The sequence below is a fragment of the Piliocolobus tephrosceles genome, chromosome 1, assembly GCF_002776525.5.
Source record: "Piliocolobus tephrosceles isolate RC106 chromosome 1, ASM277652v3, whole genome shotgun sequence".
Classification (NCBI taxonomy): domain Eukaryota; kingdom Metazoa; phylum Chordata; class Mammalia; order Primates; family Cercopithecidae; genus Piliocolobus; species Piliocolobus tephrosceles.
The window spans coordinates 203,412,849-203,431,114 of NC_045434.1; the positions used below are offsets into that span (position 1 = coordinate 203,412,849).

At 50.7% G+C, this 18,266-nt stretch overlaps 3 protein-coding genes across 5 annotated transcripts in view; 2 read left to right on the forward strand and 1 right to left on the reverse strand.

Moving 5' to 3' along the window:
- The window catches only part of LOC111547754 (aflatoxin B1 aldehyde reductase member 3), a 6,062-nt gene extending 4,159 nt beyond the window's left edge, over positions 1-1,903 (forward strand). The window contains exons 6-7 of the mRNA XM_026455932.1: positions 322-451; positions 1,580-1,903. Coding sequence (XP_026311717.1) covers positions 322-451; positions 1,580-1,741 — 292 coding nt within the window. The 3' untranslated portion in view covers positions 1,742-1,903. The remainder of the gene's footprint in view (positions 1-321; positions 452-1,579) is intronic.
- Positions 1,904-9,204: 7,301 nt separating this feature from the next.
- Positions 9,205-17,097, reverse strand: MRTO4 (MRT4 homolog, ribosome maturation factor). Its single transcript, XM_023219815.3, has 8 exons — positions 16,747-17,097; positions 13,766-13,824; positions 12,580-12,683; positions 11,484-11,565; positions 11,105-11,172; positions 10,651-10,802; positions 10,079-10,155; positions 9,205-9,952 (listed from the first exon to the last, which is right to left on the reverse strand). Exons 1-8 carry the CDS (start codon positions 16,772-16,774, stop codon positions 9,803-9,805), a joined length of 720 nt encoding a protein of 239 aa, XP_023075583.1. The 5' UTR covers positions 16,775-17,097; the 3' UTR covers positions 9,205-9,802.
- Positions 16,813-18,266, forward strand: part of EMC1 (ER membrane protein complex subunit 1) — a 29,233-nt gene continuing 27,779 nt past the window's right edge. For all 3 annotated transcript variants that reach the window (XM_023219812.3, XM_023219813.3, XM_023219814.3), the window contains exon 1: positions 16,813-17,190. In XM_023219812.3, the coding sequence (XP_023075580.1) occupies positions 17,096-17,190 (95 nt within the window). In that variant the 5' untranslated portion in view covers positions 16,813-17,095. The remainder of the gene's footprint in view (positions 17,191-18,266) is intronic.

Consider the following 18,266-nt stretch of genomic DNA (forward strand, 5'->3'; position numbering starts at 1 on the left):
AGAAGGAGCCCTGGAGGGAGGTCCAGGAGGCCTGGGGCCGAGTCCTGCCCCATCTCAGCGGCCTTTGCGTCCCTAGGGGAAAATAAGTGCAGGGTGATGAGTTCTCAGGAATAAAGATTCGTCCAGGTCTCTGTTGAGAGGGCCGGCATCTCGGGTGGTTCTGATGCCCAACAGAGTGGGAGTCCTATGACCAGAAAGGACACCCTCCCCTCAGGGCTGCAGGGTGTGGGGTGGGGCAGTGGCCCTGGATGACCCTTTGGTTGTGGCTCCCAGTATGACCCCCATGGTACTGACCCCTGTGCCACCGTCCCCCCTTTCTAGCTTCTGGAAGGAGAACCACTTCGAGGGCATTGCCCTGGTAGAGAAGGCCTTGCAGGCTGCATATGGCGCCAGCACCCCCAGCACGACCTCAGCCGCCCTCCGGTGGATGTACCACCACTCACAGCTGCAGGTAACCAGCCACCCTGGGCTCTCAGCTTCTTCTCTGCCAGGGGGACCAGCATTTAGGTGAAGCCCAAAGCATTTGTTTTCTCGATTCCTCTGAAATTTCTTTCTTCTAACTCTCATAAACACTCTTCCCATGGATTTTTTGTTTTTGTTTTTGTTTTTCTTTTCTTTTTTTTTTTTATTTTTGATACAGAGTCTGGCTCTGTTACCCCAGCTGGAGTGCAGTGGCGTGATCTCAGGTCACTGCAACTTCTGCCTCCCAGACTCAAGCAATTCCCCTCCCCCAGCCTCCCGAGTAGCTGGGATTACAGATATGCACCACCGTGCCCAGCTAATTGTTTGTATTTATAGTAGAGACTGATTTTCGTCAAGCTGCCTAGTCTGGTCTCAAACTCAGGAGCTCAGACAATTCACCCTCATCAGCCTCTGAAAGTGCTGGGATTACAGGTGTGAGCCACTGTACTCCGCCTTGCCATTGGGCTCTGATGGTATCTGAGCACCAGGCTTTGTAATGAGGGCTTTGCTGCAGGGATTTCATTATTCCTTCGGCTTTATGAAATGACTGTCCCAGTGTTATTGATGAGGAAACTGAGTTTCACCCAGCTATGAAAGGGGAATGCATTTTAACACAGGTTTAACTGTAAAGCCCACTAGTCTCATCCTTTTGGTGGGAGCTGGAATTTCCCTTTCTCAGTGCCTCATGTCTTCCTCTTTCAAATTTTTCTCCAACTCCAGCCTTAGATGTTGCAATAGTGTCTGGCACATATACAGTAGGTGCTCAATAAATGGGAGCTAAGCACTCTACATTACTTTTTCATACACATAACTGTGTTGAAAATAGAGAAGAGAATTGAGTCTCAGAGAGGTTTTAATAACTTAGCCACCTTTACACAGCTGCTGGGGGGCAGAACTGGGTTGTGAATGTAGGTCTGTCTGGAAGCATCATGTGGCAGTAGGGGAAATAATACAGGTTTCGAGTCACATGGGTACAGCTATCCAAGGCACTTTAAGTTCTTTCTGGACATATGGGATATAGGAGAGCCCAAATCTCGGTAGCGGCGTGACTGGGAGGGCTGTGAGTAGAGTCGCTGTGCAGCAGAAGAGGGTTGAAGTCTGGCCATCTCCCTTGCAGGGTGCCCACGGGGACGCGGTCATCCTGGGCATGTCCAGCCTGGAGCAGCTGGAGCAGAACTTGGCAGCGGCGGAGGAAGGGCCCCTGGAGTCAGCTGTTGTGGATGCATTTAATCAAGCCTGGCATTTGTTTGCCCACGAATGTCCCAACTACTTCATCTAGGCCCATCTTGGCTCAGGCTGCCCAAGGCTCTTCTGTCACTTCTTTTGCTCTCTCGTGCTTTTTCTAATTTAGAACTGCCTCAGTAAATTCTTAGGGACGGAAGTATTTGGACAAAAACTTAACAGTAGAGTCACCACCAAACGAAGAATAAAGCCTCCCAGGATGCTGTGTGTTAGTCTGTTTCCGTTGCTATAAAAGAATACCTGAGACTGGGTCATTTACAAAGAAAAGAGGTTTCTCTGGCTCACAGTTCTGCAGTCTGTACAAGAAGGTGTGGTGCCGGCATCTGCTCCCGGGGAGGGCCTCAGGAAGCTTACAATCATGGCAGAAGGGGAAGCGGAGCCAGCGTGTCACATGGCAAGAGAGTGAGCAAGAGACAGACGGGAGAAAATTCACACACTGATGGAGGGAATGTAAAATGGTACAACCACTTTGGAAAATAGTTTGGCAATTTCTCAAAGGATTAAATATAAAATTACCATAGGATTCAGCAGTTCCACTTGTGGGTATATAGCCAAGAGAAGTGAAAACATATCTCCCCACAAAAAACTTGGGCATGAGTTTTCACAGTATCATTACTCATAATAGCTGATAATTACAAACAACTCAAATGTCCATCAATGAATGAATGGATAAAGAAAATGTGGTATATTCATACAACAGACTATTATTCGGCCATAAAAAAAAAAAAAAAAAAGAAAAAAGAGTGGCTCACACCTTTAATCTCAGCACTTTGAGAGGCCAAGGCAGGAGGACTGATTGAAGACAGGAGTTCCAGACCAGTCTGGGCAACAAAGCGAGACTCTGTCTCTACTAAACATAAAAAGAAAGTTAGTGGGGCCCCGTGGCACACACCTGTAGTCCCAGCTGCTGGGGAACTACAGCTGGGACTGAGTTCCAGTTGAGGCGGGCGGATTGCTTGAGCCCAGGTATGCAAGTCTGGAGTGAGCTATGATTGTGCCACTGCACTCCAGCCTGGGTGACAGACCAAACCCTGTTTCCAAACAAACAAACAAACAGTAGTGAAACATCTACAATGTAAGTGTACCTTGAAGACATGTTAAGTTAAAGAAGCCAATTATAAAAGGTTTCCTATTGTATGGTTTCGTTTATATGAAATGTCCAGAATAGACAAATCTATTGGAGACAGAAAGTAGATGAGTGCTTGCCCAGGACTGGAAGGAGGTTTGCGAGGAAATGGAGATTCACTGCTAATGAGTGCAGGGTATCTTTTGGGCATGCTTATGAAGATGCTCTGAAATTGACTGTGATGGTTGTACAACTCCGAATACCTGAAACAGCATTAAATCATCACTCTGAGTAGATCAACTGTATAGTGTCTGAATTATGTCTCAATATAGTTGTTTTTAAAAAACACAACAGGCCGAGCACAGTGTCTCATGCCTAAAATCCCAGAACTTTGAGAGGCCTAGGCAAAGGAATTACTTGAACCTAGGAGTTCAAGAGCAGCCTGGGCAACGTGGTGAAATCCCATCTTGACAAAATATTCAAAAAATTAGCTGGGTGGTGGCAAACCCATTGTTTGGGTAGAACTCAGCGGGGAAGCCTCATCTGTTCTCCAGTGTCTGAGACGTGATTTAGCAGCTGTAGGCTAGGGTTGCCTGAAGACATTCACTTATCCGCTGCTGTCATCACCCGGCACACACGTCCTTCTGCATGTGGCTTCCAAGGATGCCCATCTCAAGCAAACTAGGCAGAAGCCGTGTGGCCTTTTATGTCCCAGCCTCAGAAGTCCATAGCATCACTCTCATGTCCTGGGAGGTGAGTCAAAGATACCTGTGCAAAGAACATCTGAGAACATGGGGTGGTTATCTTAGGAAAATAAACTCTTAACATTGGGAGCAACGGTCCTGAGTGGTCAAGTCTAGATGAGCCGCAGGAGCTGCTGAGACTCCCGAGTATCCCCATCAGGGATGCATTCTCTAATATGCCACACCCCACCTGATAGAATCTTCTGGATACTATATGTCAAACACAGCTGATGGCCACTTGAATTCAGCCATTTCATATCTTTTTTCTCTTCTTTTTTCCCACTCCACCTCCTCCCTCAGCCATTTTCTATCTAAAGAGCTTCTTCAAGAGACAGTTCCCAAACAGCACCTTAAATATAGATAAATTTGTATTTGTTAATTTAAAAACAAATGAAAAGGAACAAAAAGACCTAAAGGAGCAGAGCTGGATCTGGAGAGTGTCTAAAATATTTCTTCGTCCTCAAACTGAGGAAATTGCTCTGTGCGGTATAAAAGAATGGAGAAGGGCCGGGCGTGATGGCTCACCCCGGTAATCCCAGCACTTTGGGAGGCCGAGGCTGGCGGATCACAAGGTCAGGAGATCGAGACCATCCTAGCTCATATGGTGAAACCCCGTCTCTACTAAAAATGCAAAAAATTAGCTGGGCGTGGTGACGGGCGCCTATAGTTCCACTACTTGGGACACTGAGGCAGGAGAATGGCATGAACCAGGGAGGCGGAGCTTTCAGTGAGCCGAGATCATGCCACTGCACTCCAGCCTGGGCGACAGAGCAAGACTCCGTCTCAAAAAAAAAAAAAAAAAAAATACTGGAGAAGGAGGTGACATAGATTTTGCCCATAGGAATTCACGAGGAGGGAAATTCCTGAAATTTCAGGCTGCAGAGAGGGCCATGGGCTGCCCTACTTGCTTCATTTCTGACCTGGTTGTTCCCAGTGACTGGGTTGGTTGGCATCACCAGTGTCTGAAATTTGGCCATTCTGAATACATTGCAGAAGCAACAGGAAAGTAAGAGCGCCAGGCTCCACAATTGTGTATGAGCAAGTACATTTCTGCTGCATGGATTTTTAATTTAGTAAGCCTGTTTTTACCATGGCTTTTTTTTTTTTTTTTTGGAGACAGACTCTAGCTCTGTTGCCCAGGCTAGAGTGCAACGGCACGATCTTGGCTCGCTGCAACTTCCACCTCCCAGGTTCAAGCAATTCTCTGCCTCAGCCTGCCGAGTATCTGGGATTACAGGCACCTGCCACCACGCCTGGCTAATATTTTATATTTTATATTTTTAGTAGAGATGGGGTTTCACCATCTTGGCCAGGCTGGTCTTGAACTCCTGACCTCGTGATCCACCTGCCTCGGTGTCCCAAAGTGCTGGGATTGCAGGCTTGAGCCTCCGTCCTTACCATGGCATTTGTAAGTGTATGTCCACTGCAGAAACAAATTTCTGTCCTCAACGTTGAGCTTTATTAACTGAATTTGAAATAGCATTCAAAACAGTTAGATGTTTCACCTCTGACAAAATGGATTTCCAAAAGCTTAGTAAAGCTGATTCCAAGAGTTGGATGAAAGACAGTTTATATATACAAACTGGGAGCCACTACACCCAGTCTATTTTTTGAAATTTGGGAAATGTATCAAAGTGGTATGTGCCTATGGTTACAAGCTGTCGCTTTCCAAGTCTCATTCCTCAGAGGCAACTTCTAGAAATTCTTGCAGCTTTCTTTACCTCTAGCAGTTACTGCTGCACTATCTCTAAAGTATACACTGGGCTGGGGGCGGTGGCTCATATCCATAATCCCAACACTTTGGGAGATGAGGGTGGATCGCTGAGCCCAGGAGTTTGAGACCAGCCTGGGCAGGATGGCGAGACTGTCTCTACAAAACAATTTAAAAAACTAGCCAGGCATGGTGTCATGGGCCTGTAGTTCCAGCCTTGGGAGGCCAAGACAGGAGGATTGATACCCAGGGGTTTGGCCTGGGTATCAAAGTGAGACTGCCATCTCTTCTTAAAAAAAAGCTACACACTTTTATCACTATTCCTTAATATATCAAATTTAGATGTCTTGTGTGGGCTGCTGGAAAGCTCCTGATCTTTCTAGATTTACCGAATCTGCATCTGCAAGGTTAATTTTTGTGCACAATGTGGTTTATTCCTTCTTTTTGTTTTCTCCCCTGGGAGGAAGGCAGAAGCCAGCCAAGCTCCGTGCAAGCGGTGCCAGTACTAGTTTTGTTGAAATGACCAAGGACTTAGGCAGCAGCGTCCAACATTTGGGTTCACCCTGTGTGCACTGCTGTGATTTACATCCTTATATGGATGACAAGGCTAATCAGAACCACCAAGGGTTTCTGATCATCCTGGCCATGTTCAGGAACCACTGTCCTAAGCGGAGGTTTTCTCAAGCTTTTCACACTGCGGGGCCCAGGCTACAGCCCTGGAGAATCGAGGCCTGCTGGGTTTCATCCCGTCTGTTCTTTCCAGTGTGCAAAGCTGGCCAGGCCCCTTACCACCTTTATATCTGGCACTTAGCGCATGGGGCTGGCATGGGCCATTTCCTTTCCTCACTGAGAAGGTGAGGGCAGGTGGCTCATCCAAGTCCACAGTGCCAGGAATGGAGGTCAGGACTTGTCCTGGATCCTTGTGTTCTCCAGGGCACACAGGTGTGGTGCTGTAGGTGCTGAGGGGCCCTAAGGTGGTGGGTGTTTGTGTTAACAACTGGCGAGGTTAAATGCTAAGGTTTTTTCTTCGAAATGGGGTCTCTCTCTCTTGTCCAGGATGGAGTGCGGGGACCCGATCACCTCTCCCTGCAGCCTCGACCTCCCAGGCTCAAGTGATCTTCCTGCCTTAGCCTCCAGAGCAGCTGAGACTAGAGGCGCACATCACTACGCCCGGCTAATTTTTGTTTTTTTGTACAGACAGGAGGTCTCCCTATGTTATCTTGGCTGACTTCTAACTTCTGACATCAAGCGATCCTCCCTCCTTGGCCTCCCAAAATGCCTGATTACAGGTGTGGCCATCACGCTTGGCCAAATGCAAGGATTCTTGCCCACTGCCTCCCCTCTAACCACCCAAGAACATGGATAAGGAGCCCAGAAACCTGCATGCATTCTGATGCTCCAAAATGTAAGACGTCTACTTAGGAGCCATTAGCCCTTCAGTACTTCAGGGACCTGGGTGCGGGTAACCGCCGAGAAGACCCCTAGTACTGACCCCTGTGCAATCCCCTCCTCGCACCTGGCTTCTGGAAGGAGCATCACTTCAAGGCCATTGCCCTGGTGGAGCAGGTCCTGCAGATTGTGTATTAGCACCAGTGCCTTTGGCATGGCCTCGGCTGCCCTGCGATGGACCACTCGCGAGCTGCAGGTAACCCAGCTGTCTCTAGATGCTCAGCAGTTTCTCTCAGATTCTGTAGGGGTGGGAAGACTGGGGAAGCTGCGAGGGGTATACAGTCATTAGGTGGTTTCTGAGATAAGTCCTTTTCTTCCTATGAAGGTTCTCCATGGCCCAGTTCTTTTGGGTGATAAACCTGTTCTTAGACAAATTACTTAAGTGGCCAGGTTACCACCACTAGTTATTGTGATGGCCCCTGTTAAGTGTGGTCATCTCAATTTGACATGTGGAAACTGGCTCAGAGAGGCAATTTCACTTGAGTAGGGTCTTCACATGGTAGGGAATGAATGTGGGTTTCACTGAAACTTTACGTTTTTCTTTTTGGGGGGACAGGGTCTTTCTCTGTCACCCAGGCTGGAGTGCAGTGGCTTGATCATGGTTCACTGCAGCCTTACCTCCAGGGCTCAGGCAATCCTCCGCTTCAGTCTCTCATGTAACTGGAACCACAGGAATATACCACCACGTGACTAACTTTTGTATTTTTTGGAGACGGGGTCTCACTACATTGCCTGGGCTGATCTTGAGTCCTTGGGCTCAAGTAATCCTCCCACCTTGGCATCCCAAATTGCTGAGATTATAGGTGTGAGCCACTGCATATGATCTGAATCTACATTTTTAACCATTAGCCTTTACTGGGCCCCTGGCTGCCCACCCTGGAGACAGTCCAACCCTGTGTGTAGTGGCGGGGCTTCCCTCTCCCGGCTGCCCCCAACCCCCTTCTCCAGCTTGGGTTTATATGGTTACAACTCCCCTTTAGTGAGCACCTGTTAAATGCCAGGTCTGCAGGCAAAGTGCTTTACACAATTTCTAATTCAGACAAGCGGCCTGAAAAGCAAAGGAAGTTTGAAGCTGAAAGGCTGGGTCACTGACCCGGCTTTACCCAGCTGCTGAGCAGCAGATGAGTGGCTCTGAAGTCAGCTGTCTGCACCTGAGACAGTCCGGAAGCAGGGCTTTAGAGCTCAATGGCCACGGCTGTTTGCAAGCAGTAATACAAGGCATACGTGAATAACCAGAGCCCAGTTAGCAGCGGGGCCGTGACTGGGAGGGACGTGATCGTCCTGGGTGGAGCAGTTGGAGAAATTGTCAGCAGCAGAGGAAGGGTCCCTGAAGTTGGCTGTCATGGAGGTCGCTGACCAAGCCTGGCACCTGAACGTCCCACTACTTTCTCTAGGTCTGGCTAGACCTGGCTCAGGTGCAAAAGGCACCACCTGCCACCCTTCATCCTCTCCCCGCCGGCCAGTTTTGGCCTTAAACAGTTATAGGCTGCTTTCCCCTCTGCCCAGTTTGCAGATCGTCCTCTACACTCCTGCAGTCTTTCTGGTCACCCTTGGGAGGCAAGAGGGCTGGGACTGAGCTCTCCTTCAGCACATCCTACTGAGGCTGGCACTTGACCTGGCCCAGGCCTGGGTGAACCTGGTGAATTCATTTCTTTTTCTGCCCACAGTCTGCTTCCTGCTGTCCTTCCCAAGGGCATGGTGAGAAGTGGGCAGGAGTAGGAAGTCGTCAAAGAGCAGAGGAAGTGAGAGGGTATCGGGCACAATGCCCTTGTGAATGTTGCCCCACACCGTGGGATCCAGCCTGACCTCCCAACAGTGGGGCTGGAGGTGGCCCTCTCTTCCATGCACAGCAGAAAAAAAGAGGGCCACTGTGCACCCTGAAGCTGATTTACTCTCATTCACAACTGCTTTCATGAAATACAAATAGAACAATGTGGACTGGATGCGGTGGTTCACACCTATAATCCCAGCGCTTGGGGAGGCCAAGGTAGGTAGATCGCTTGAGCTCAGGAGTTTGAGACCAGCCTGGGCAACATGGTGAAACCTCATCTCTTAAAAATTTTAAAACAGAAAAAACAAAAACAAATACAACAAGGCAGACAAAAATCTACCATTAGAGTCATCAAGAATAAAACCTCCCAGCATGCCATGGAAACTTTAGACGCTGGCTCTCGACTCTTGCAGTGACGTCACCCTCAGCCCAAGCCTGTCTTCCCGGCATCCGTCAGATCCGCAGCCCTGGTTTGGAAGTGTGTGGAGGACTAGGAAGGATACCTAATTTTCCTCAGCAAATCCCTCTGCCAAGGGGTACCCAGGGCTGAAGAGAAACCCTAACTCTGGTGTGGAGCTGCGCTGTCACGGCAGTCCCAAGGCAGCCAGTGGAAGTTGGCTGACAAGGCAAACTAAGGCAATCCAAGCAGAACAAATCCAATGGCCACCCAGGCTGGAGTGCAGTGGCATCACTGAGCCAACTCTCAGGCTTAAGCAATTCTCCCACCTCAGCCTCCCAAGTAGCAGGGACCACAGGCACGTGGCACCACGCCTACTTTTAAAAAATTTTTTGTAGAGATGGGATCTTGCCGAATTGCCCAGGCTGGTTTCAAACTTCTGGGCTCACCAAAGGCCTCTTTTCTAAGAGTCTTCTTCTCCCTCTTGTTGTCTCTAGGGCAGACATCCTGCAAAGTTGTATTCTTTTTTTGGATGGAGTTTTGCTGCTGCCCAGGCTGGAGTGCAGTGGCCCGATCTTGGCTCACGGCAACCTCCGCCTCCTGGGTTGAAGCGATTTTCCAGCCTCAGCCTCTTGAGTAGCTGGGACTACAGGCGCCCACCACTATGCCCAGCTATTTTTTTTTCTATTTTTAGTAGAGATGGGGTTTCACCATGTTAGCCAGGATGGTCTTAATCTCCTGACCTTATGGTCTGCCTGCCTCGGCCTCCCAATGTGCCGGGATTACTGGTGTGAGCCACCGCACGTGGCCCAGAGTTTTATTCTTTACAGGAGGTCAGTGCCCATCACGTTCCCTGTCTACAGACAAATAAACAGCTGCTCTCTCCAGAGGGGCGGCAGCAGTCCTGCATGGTCTAGTGAGACCCAGAAGGTTCCAGGAGGCCTTCAGTCCTGAGTCCCTTTCAGTCATCGTCTTCTGAGTCTGACTCTTCCGCAGACTCGGATGCGCTCTCTGGCAAGTCGTCTCCCATCTGCTGGAACCTTCCCGACTGTGAATCCCACATGTATTTGATGGTCACCTTGAATTCAGCCATCTCATACCCAAAAAGTTTCTGCAAGAGACAAAGAGAACAAAGAATCAGGAAGAATGAAAGTATTCAAGTGCAGGGGGTCATTTTCAGCAGGCAGAAGCAAGCCAGCGGCCCCTCCTGCAATAGTCCTCAAGGCGCAGGACTCACCAGGACGCGAGCCTGCTCTGGGGTCAGCACGTCGCCCTCCTTGCACACCTCATAGTCGGATAGCAGAGTCACCACACCTGCAGAAGAGGGTGGCTCTCAGTTACCTCTGGCCCAGAGGCCTGCAGAGCCCTCTCTGTCCCTGCCACGTTAGGAGGAATCCAGTCAGCCACCTGCTCTCCCCACAGCTCCATCACACACTGGGCAGTGGCTGTCTCCCTGAGGTCCCTTTGATTCGCCACAGGCTTGACCTCCTGGGTTCAAGTGATCCTTTTGCTTCAGCCTCCCATGTAGCTAGGACCACAGGCACACACCACCATGGCTGTCTAATTTTTTGACTTTTTTTTTTTTTTAAACAGGCGCCAGGCCCCTGATGTCCCTGTCCCTCAACAGCTGCAAGACTATAAGTTATTGTCTGCTTTCACCCCAACTGTGAGGCGTGCACTCTTAGCCCCATTTTCACATGAGAAAATGGAGGCTTGTAGAAATAACTTGCTCAGCCAGAAAGGGATGAGCTTGCAGGCTTGTGCTCTTGGACTCTAGGCTGTGACCTTTGGATCCAGGGCTGCCCATACCTCTCCTGAGGGTGGTGGGCAGGCCCAGCTGCCTGAGCTGTGGCTCCATGGAGTGGGGGAACTGCTCCAGGGGCCCCGGGTCCAGGCTCACAGTGAAAGCTGCTTTGTTACCAGCGCGGGCGTAGTCCATTTCTGTGTATTTTGTGAACCACCTAAGGGAAAGAGAAGCGGTAGGAGGGGATGCTCCTGGCCATACCACCAGCCCGTGAGTCAGGCTCCCCCAAGTGTCCCGTGGCCCTGGGCCTTCACAGACCTTGGTTGCTGGCCAGCAGCCAGCCCACCGCACCATGCTGGAGAGGGCAGAGAGGGCTGTGGTCCCAGGTCACTAGCTCAGTGACAGGCTTCCAGGAGCAGTTCCAACTTGATGCCGCATATGGAATGAAGTCCCTGCATCATCCCCTCCCTGAAATCCCCCTCACCCGCCTCTTTCTCTCTGTTCCTCAACAGTACTTACTCATTCACCTCCTCCTTTGTGCGGTTGGTGAACAGGAGACCCACTTCACCCCTCAACCTTTTGCTGACCTACAAATCAAGAGTGAGGCCAGCCTGGTCACATTAGAGCAGTGGTTCTCTACTAGGCACGTTTTTGCTCACCAGGGGACATTTGGCAATGTTTAAAGACGTTTCTGGTTGTCATAGCAGGAAGGAGTGGGAGGCAGGAAGGGTACTATTCCCTGGGTCCGGAGGTGAAGGGAGAACCCAGAGCTTTGAGCCAGGCCCTGCTCTCCTTGAGCCACGGGGCCAGCCAATGGCTGGGGGAGGCTATCACGTGGGAGTAGTGGGAGGGAAGGCAGCTCTGCCTCAGCCCCACCCCGTGAAAACCAGAGACTTACCTGGTGCAGGTTGTCTTTGTACTCATCAGATGGGCTCCGACCCAAGGCCACCATCATCACCTTGTTTTTGCCAAAGAACATCCTACCAAGCAAGAGAAAGAGCGTTCTGTGAAGGAAGTGCCCTGCCCTCCCCGCCCCTCAGCAACATGCACAGCAGCTCTGGTCCCCAGTGAGCTCAGGCCCAGGCTGAGCCAGTGGCACTCACTTCTCCATGCTGCCTGGCCACACTGTCCCCACCTCGGGGTCTTTTTCATTATGTTCCCACCCACAGACCCCTGACATGGCAACATTTTGTCTCCCAGCCCATCACGAGCATCATGTACAGGTTCTCCGTCGGGATGTATGCAGGAGGCATGTTAACAGCCTGAACCAGAGCTGGGGCGGCAGGAGACCAACACCAGAGCCACCTGCTCCAGGACAGAAACTGGCCATGTGGCTCCTGCATCCTGATCCCAGGTCACTGTCTGTGTCCCAGTGCCCATGCTGACATTCTAAAACTGGTGTGATACTCCTAAATGGCCCAAAGTCCAGGGTTAAAGGGCCACTTCTCTGGAAAGGACTGCCTCTCAAACATCTCCTCAATTGCCAAGTCCTGCCCCCAGGAGCTCGGTGCAAAATCTGCTTTTTTTCTTTTTGTGATGGAGTTTCACTCTGTCACCCAGGCTGGAGTGCAATGGTGCGGTCTCAGCTCACTTGAACCTCATGGGATCAAGCAATTCTTCTGCCTCATCCTCCCGAGTAGCTGGGATTATGTTATAGGTGCCCGCCACCATGCCCAGCTAATTTTTGTATTTTCAGTAGAGAAGGGGTTTTGCCATGTTGGCCAGGCTGGTCTCGAACTCCTACCTCAGGTGATCTGCCTGCCTCAGCCTCCCGAAGTGCTGGGATTACAGGCGTGAGCCACCGCGCCCGGCCCAAGACCAGCTGTAACAGTGAAAAGGAAGTGCTCTTCAGCGGCAGGTAGCACTTCGTCGTTACTAAGGTGTCAGTGGCACGACCCAGGCACCTAAAGGGTCAGAAATTGCTCCTATGCTTTGACTGAGAGCAGCCGGGCCGGGTCCCCACTCCGAAGGGCCTTCCTCCCCTGCCCGCTCACCGGCTGTGCTTCCAGGCGCTCCGGATGTCCTTCAGCTTGCTGTTCCTCATGTTGGCCACAGAGAAGATGAAAAGGTACTTGTAGGTGTCCACACATTTCCGAAGCTGTGGGACAATTCACCAGGCTCTGAGTTCAAGCAGCAGCATACAATGGGCACCACTCTGGCCTCAGATGAGAATGAATCTGCTCTGGGCCCGACAACTATGGAAACTGGAAGAACTGGAGGCCTCTAATTGGGTTGTCTCCTACCTCTATTACTGAAATTAGGATCCCTAACTACAGGGGAGGCTGAGCCATGGATCTACACCCCACGGCCTTTTCCAGGTTTCGCACTTATCTATGGCCAACAGTGGAACTGACCATCAACAGTTAACCTAGAAACATTCACCCACACTAGGAAGGGTCCTGCTATGTGGAAACACATGGAGCCTCACTGTTATAAGGGCAGGCAGCTGATCGGCACTGCTCTGCACATGGTGCTGGCCAAAGCCACCAGGAGGCAGCCTCCAGGAGTGGCGTCATTGTGCAGGAGGAGACTGTTTCATCCAGCCTGCAGCCCAGGTTGGCAAGTCAGAAGCTGTATAGTGGGTTGGTGCAGTCACCTACACCTGGTAAATCTCCCAGGTTTTTTTTTTTTTTTAAAGACAGGGTCTCACTCTGTTGCCCAGGCTGTATACTGCCATGTCCAGCCAGTTTTTTTTTTTTTCTTTTCTTTTTGTAGAGATGAGGTTTTGTCATGTTGTCCAGGCTGCTCTTGAACTCTCAGACTCAAGCTATCTGACCACTTGGGCTCCCAGAGTGCTGGGATTACAGGCGTGGCCCACCGTTCCTGGCCTCCTCCTGTTTTTTGTCATTGGGCAGGCTAACAAACCTCTATAAGCTTCAGTGACCCCAAATGCAAAACAGCAACATCATCACCTAGTACCCAGATATCAGGGATGTTATGAGGATGGAGTGGAATGACATATGAAACACGTACTGCAGGACAGGGCACAGAGTACGAGCTAGTCAAAGCTGGAAATCATCACTATGGAAGTTTTTGCTGGTGCTGCTGCTGGAGGAAAAAGGGCTGGATTAGCAGCTTGGAGATATTTTTTTCCAATAGTATGCTCCCCTGGCCAACAGTCCTATACCTGCCTTTATAAAACAAACAATTGCAAGCTCTAGAAAAAGAACAACCTCTTACCTCTTCTATCAGGTTTTGTTTCAATTCCAAGCCTTTCTTGGCAGTTTTGGTTAAGGAGACTAATAGAAACAAAAAGGAGAGAGATGATGAGAGACCAATCTAGATGCACTGGAGACTTCTTTTTTTCTCCCCTTTGGCAGAGAGCTCAGTTGGATGCAGCCATTCTGAAAAAAGGCAGCAAGGCCTTCGTAGCCATCATTTCTGGCACACAAAGCCATTTCCAGGGCCCATGGAATGCCTACTCATTAGCATTCCTGGCCCTGAAGATCTCTGGATATAACTCGTGCTATTTAGACAAACTAGGCCTTTCTTAGACCCTAAGGCTGACCCAAAAAACTTGATTGCGGTGTGGGGGTGGAGAGTGTTCCTGCTGCTGGGAGTGCTCTCGGTGGCAGACCTCACCTGCTGGCTGAAGCAGGCCCCTGTTTTTTATTTCTTTTTTGAGATGGGATCTCACTCTGTCACCCAGGCTGGCATGCAGTGGCACGATCTTGGCTCACTGCAACCGTGAGCTCCCGGGCTCAGGCAGTCCTCCCACAGGACTACAGGCACACACCACCAGGGCCTGCTAGTTTTGGCTGGGACCATAGAAATGCACCACCATGCCCAGGTGAGTTTTGTATTTTTGCAGAGATGGGTTTTACCATGTTGCCCAGGTTGGTCTTGAATTCCTGGGCTCAAGAGATCTGCCTACCTCAGCCTTCAAAAGTGTTGGAATCACAGGTGTGAGCCACCACACCTGGCCCCTTGCTGCTCTTGACCATGATGCAGAGGCCACTCTAGCTGGCCTATGCTGTGCAACCATGAGACTGGGGACTGAATCTCCTGTTATGTATCTGCACTCCAGTTTTGCAATTTGGACCCACAGATGCAGCAACACCTCTCTGGGGAGGAACATGTACCTCTACTGTAAAAATGGCTGGGGCCCAATTTGCCCTCTACCCAGAGAGTTTGCATTTGCCAGACCTGACCTGGGCCCCTCCACAGAATCAAATCGTTCCAGAAACACTTAACAGAACTCCAACTGCAAAGCCCCGGCCGCCTTCACAAAGAACCCGGGCCTCTCTTCTTTAACTTGCCCGGCACTCAGCCCCTCTTAACAAGGTACCACACGGACAAAGACACTGACATCAGTCAATGGTAAGTGGAGCAGAGGGAGACAAACGAAATATAGCGGGCCACTTCCCACCATTTCCACTGTTACACCTTTGGCTCAAGTCAGCATCACCCTCTTGGATTAATGCTGGCCTCAGTGCTTCCATCCCTGCCCTCTGCCCTGTCTTTCCCAACTATTCTCACCAAGGCAACCAGAGTGACCCTTTATAAGCAAAGGTAAATCACATGGGTCCTCTGCTACCCACTTCACCTGGGCAGGAAAGCCAATGCCTTACTAAAGCCGAGGAAGTCCTGCCCTCTCTGCCTAACCCCCTCCCCCAACTGTATTTGGCTCCTTCTGCTCCAGCCCCACTGGCCTCTTGTCCCAAACATGTCAAATCTGCTCCCACTTCAGAGCCTTTTCAGTTTACATTCCCTCTACTTGCAACAGCACTCACCCAGATAATTCCACAGGTGCACAATTCCACAGGTTGCTCGCTTCCTTTAATTTTCTGTTCATCTGTCACCTCATCAGTGAGACCTTTCCTGACCACATTATACAAAATATCGCCGTCTCTTCACCCCACTTTTACTCAATCTGATTTTTAGCATTTTGTGGAATGTGTTTCCCCTGAAACGTTAGGCTCGATAAGAAATAGGCCTTCTTTGTAACTGCTGTATCCTTCAACGCCTAGAAAGTGCCAGACCCCTGAATATTTTTGAATATGCCAGGGAGTCGGGTTAAAAGAGATGCCACCACAGCAAAGGTGGTCAAAAATGGTCTCTCAAGAGGTGCTCAAGTCGGGCGTAGTGGCTCACTCCTGTAATCCCAGTACTTTGGGAGGGTGAGGCGGGAGGGTGGTTGGAGCCCAGGCCCTCGAGACCGTCAGCTTTGGCAACACACTGAAAGTCGTCTCTATAAAACAACAACAACAACAACAACAAAACCTAGCTGGGTGTGGTGGTGGGCGCCTGTAGTCTCAGCTACTCGGGAGGCTGAGGTGGGAGGATCGCTTAAGGTCAAGCGAGGTCAAGGCTGCAGTGACTTATTTTTGAGACGGAGTCTCGCTCTGTCGCGCCCAGGATGGAGTGCAGTGGCGCGATCTCGGCTCATTGCAACCTCTCCCTCCCGGGCTCAAGCGATTCTCCCGCCTCAGTCTCCCAAGTAGCTAGCATTACAGGCACCCGCCACCACGCCCATCTAATTTTTAGTATTTTTAGTAGAGAAGGGGTTTCACCATATTGGCCAGGCTGGTCTGGAACTCCCGACCTCAGATGATCCACCCGCCTTGGCCTCCCAAAGTGCTGGGATTACAGGCGTGAGCTACCGCACCCGGCCTGTGGCGCCACTGCACTCCAGCCTGGGCAACAGAGCGAGACCCTGTCTCAGAGGGGTCCTATTAACTGACAACGAAAAAGGAGCAAGTCATACGAAGAGGTAAGCATGCCAGACAGAAACAACTGCAGACACACAACGCCGGACACGGGAACAAGCCTGTGCTGAAAGAAGGGAACGGGGAAAGGCAGCCAGGGTGGCGGGAGCGCAGGAAGATGAGAAAGGGCCGGGGTTGGGAAAAGTGGGCCGAAACGGCACCAGGCACAGCCGGGGGCGGTGTTCAGGAGCTGCCTCCCGGCACAGTAGGCCTTGTAAGAGCACTTGAAACTAGGCAAAAGAGTCTCCGCTCCCCGGACCCGACCAGGCGTCAGCCCCCTCTGGCAGTTTTACAGCCTCGAAGCCCCCATTCCAGCTAGTAGCGAGGCAGTGGAACACCTCGAGGATGTCCTGGCGTTCTAGTCTGCGCCCCTGCCGCCCCGAAGCTCTCACCGCAGGCTGGGCAGCCAACCCACGGAGGTCCCCCCAGGGGCCCAACGCCCCCTTCGCCCACCTTTCTTGTCGCGCTTGGATTTGGGCATCGCGCTGAATCCACGTGCGGCGGAAGACGGTGCACCTCGTTAGGACCCCGGCGGCGCGGGGGCCTCTGGGACGGCCTTCGGGGGCTGCCCCTCGCGTGTGCCTGACCCAGTGTGCACTGCAACCTGCTTTTTCCTGCCGAGCCACCACCTGCGCTTTCTCCCGCGCCTGTAGGGCGACTTCCCGCGTTCCGAGGAAATCCCCGAATCCCGAGCGTCCAACCGTGGGCCTCGCGCACGGTCCCAACTCTGTGGTCCCGCGGAGGCGGAGCCCGCGGCCCGGTGCATGCCGGGACGGCTGTGGGCGGTGCCTGCGCTCCCATCATGGCGGCTGAGTGGGCTTCTCGTTTCTGGATTTGGGCTGCGCTGCTGATTCCTGTGGCCGCGGTCTACGAAGACCAAGTGGGCAAGTTTGATTGGTGCGTACGTGTGGAACATATTCGAGAGATAAGTGGCTGTTTCCACGGTACCTGTCTCCTGCCTGCTAAAGGGAAGGGGGTTGTCATGTAACAGGATTGGCCGCATAATTTGCAGGACCCAGTACAAAATGAAAACGTGGGGCGCCTTGTTCAAAAATTAAGGGTTATAAAGTCGTTCGAAGCAGAGCTTTAAACCAAGTGTTAGGGGTCCTTCTAAGCTGATCCTTGTGTGTAAGCCGGCCCTGCCATCCAGGCATGCTTGGGGTGCTGGTCAGAGGTCCCTGATCCCGTCCTCCCTCGTCAGGTTCCATTTCTTTGACTGTCAGGTTTCTGGTCTACCAGGTGTCAGAGGTCGCCAAGCCGTCAGTGAACTTTAATTCCTACTCGTATTGGTGTCTTGTAGGCATTTGAACAGGAGCTTTCGTCTTAAAAGTCCTAAACTGAACCCTTTTCCCCCTCTCATCAACCTAGTCTGGCCCTGGGCTCAGAGCAGGATTGCCCAAAACTCTAAGCAGCTAGAATATGCCATTCATTCCTTCATTCACCCACTCACATCTTCCTTAAGGCCCTGGAGTAGCTTGCTTTTGTTTAAATTTTACCAATTAAGAGTTGTGTGATCTTGGGGAAAGTGGCTTAACCACTCTGTGCCTTGGTTTCTTTGTCTATAGAATGGGTTTATTAACAGTCTGTTATCTACCACAGTACTTGTGAGAATGAATGAGACAGTCCAATTAAATTACTTAGAACAATGCCTGGCTCATTGAATGCAGTCATTAAATGTTACCTGTTATTATTGCTCTTTACACTTTATTCTTCAGGGACCAGCTCAGATTTCTCCTCCTCTGAAATATTTTCTGTCTTGGAAAAGTTGATTCACATATATGTTGAGTACCTGTTATGCCAGACAGTGGGACAAATACAACATAAGTTACATTTTTAATGATGTGCACAACTGTTCAGAATGTCATATGTGTATGTTACACATATACAGTAGGTGATATATGTAATGTTGCAGAATACTAGGTATATGCAATTTTCTTAATTTTCTTTTCGTGAATGAATGAATGAATGAATGG

Excerpts from the sequence above, each read along its gene's own strand:
- MRTO4 (XM_023219815.3), bottom strand. The coding sequence starts at position 16,774 with ATGCCCAAATCCAAGCGCGACAAGAAAG. Across the intron at positions 12,684-13,765 it reads AACAAAACCTGATAGAAGAG|CTTCGGAAATGTGTGGACAC; the intron begins GTAAGAGGTTGT and ends ATTGTCCCACAG. Across the intron at positions 11,566-12,579 it reads AGCGCCTGGAAGCACAGCCG|GATGTTCTTTGGCAAAAACA; the intron begins GTGAGCGGGCAG and ends CTTGCTTGGTAG.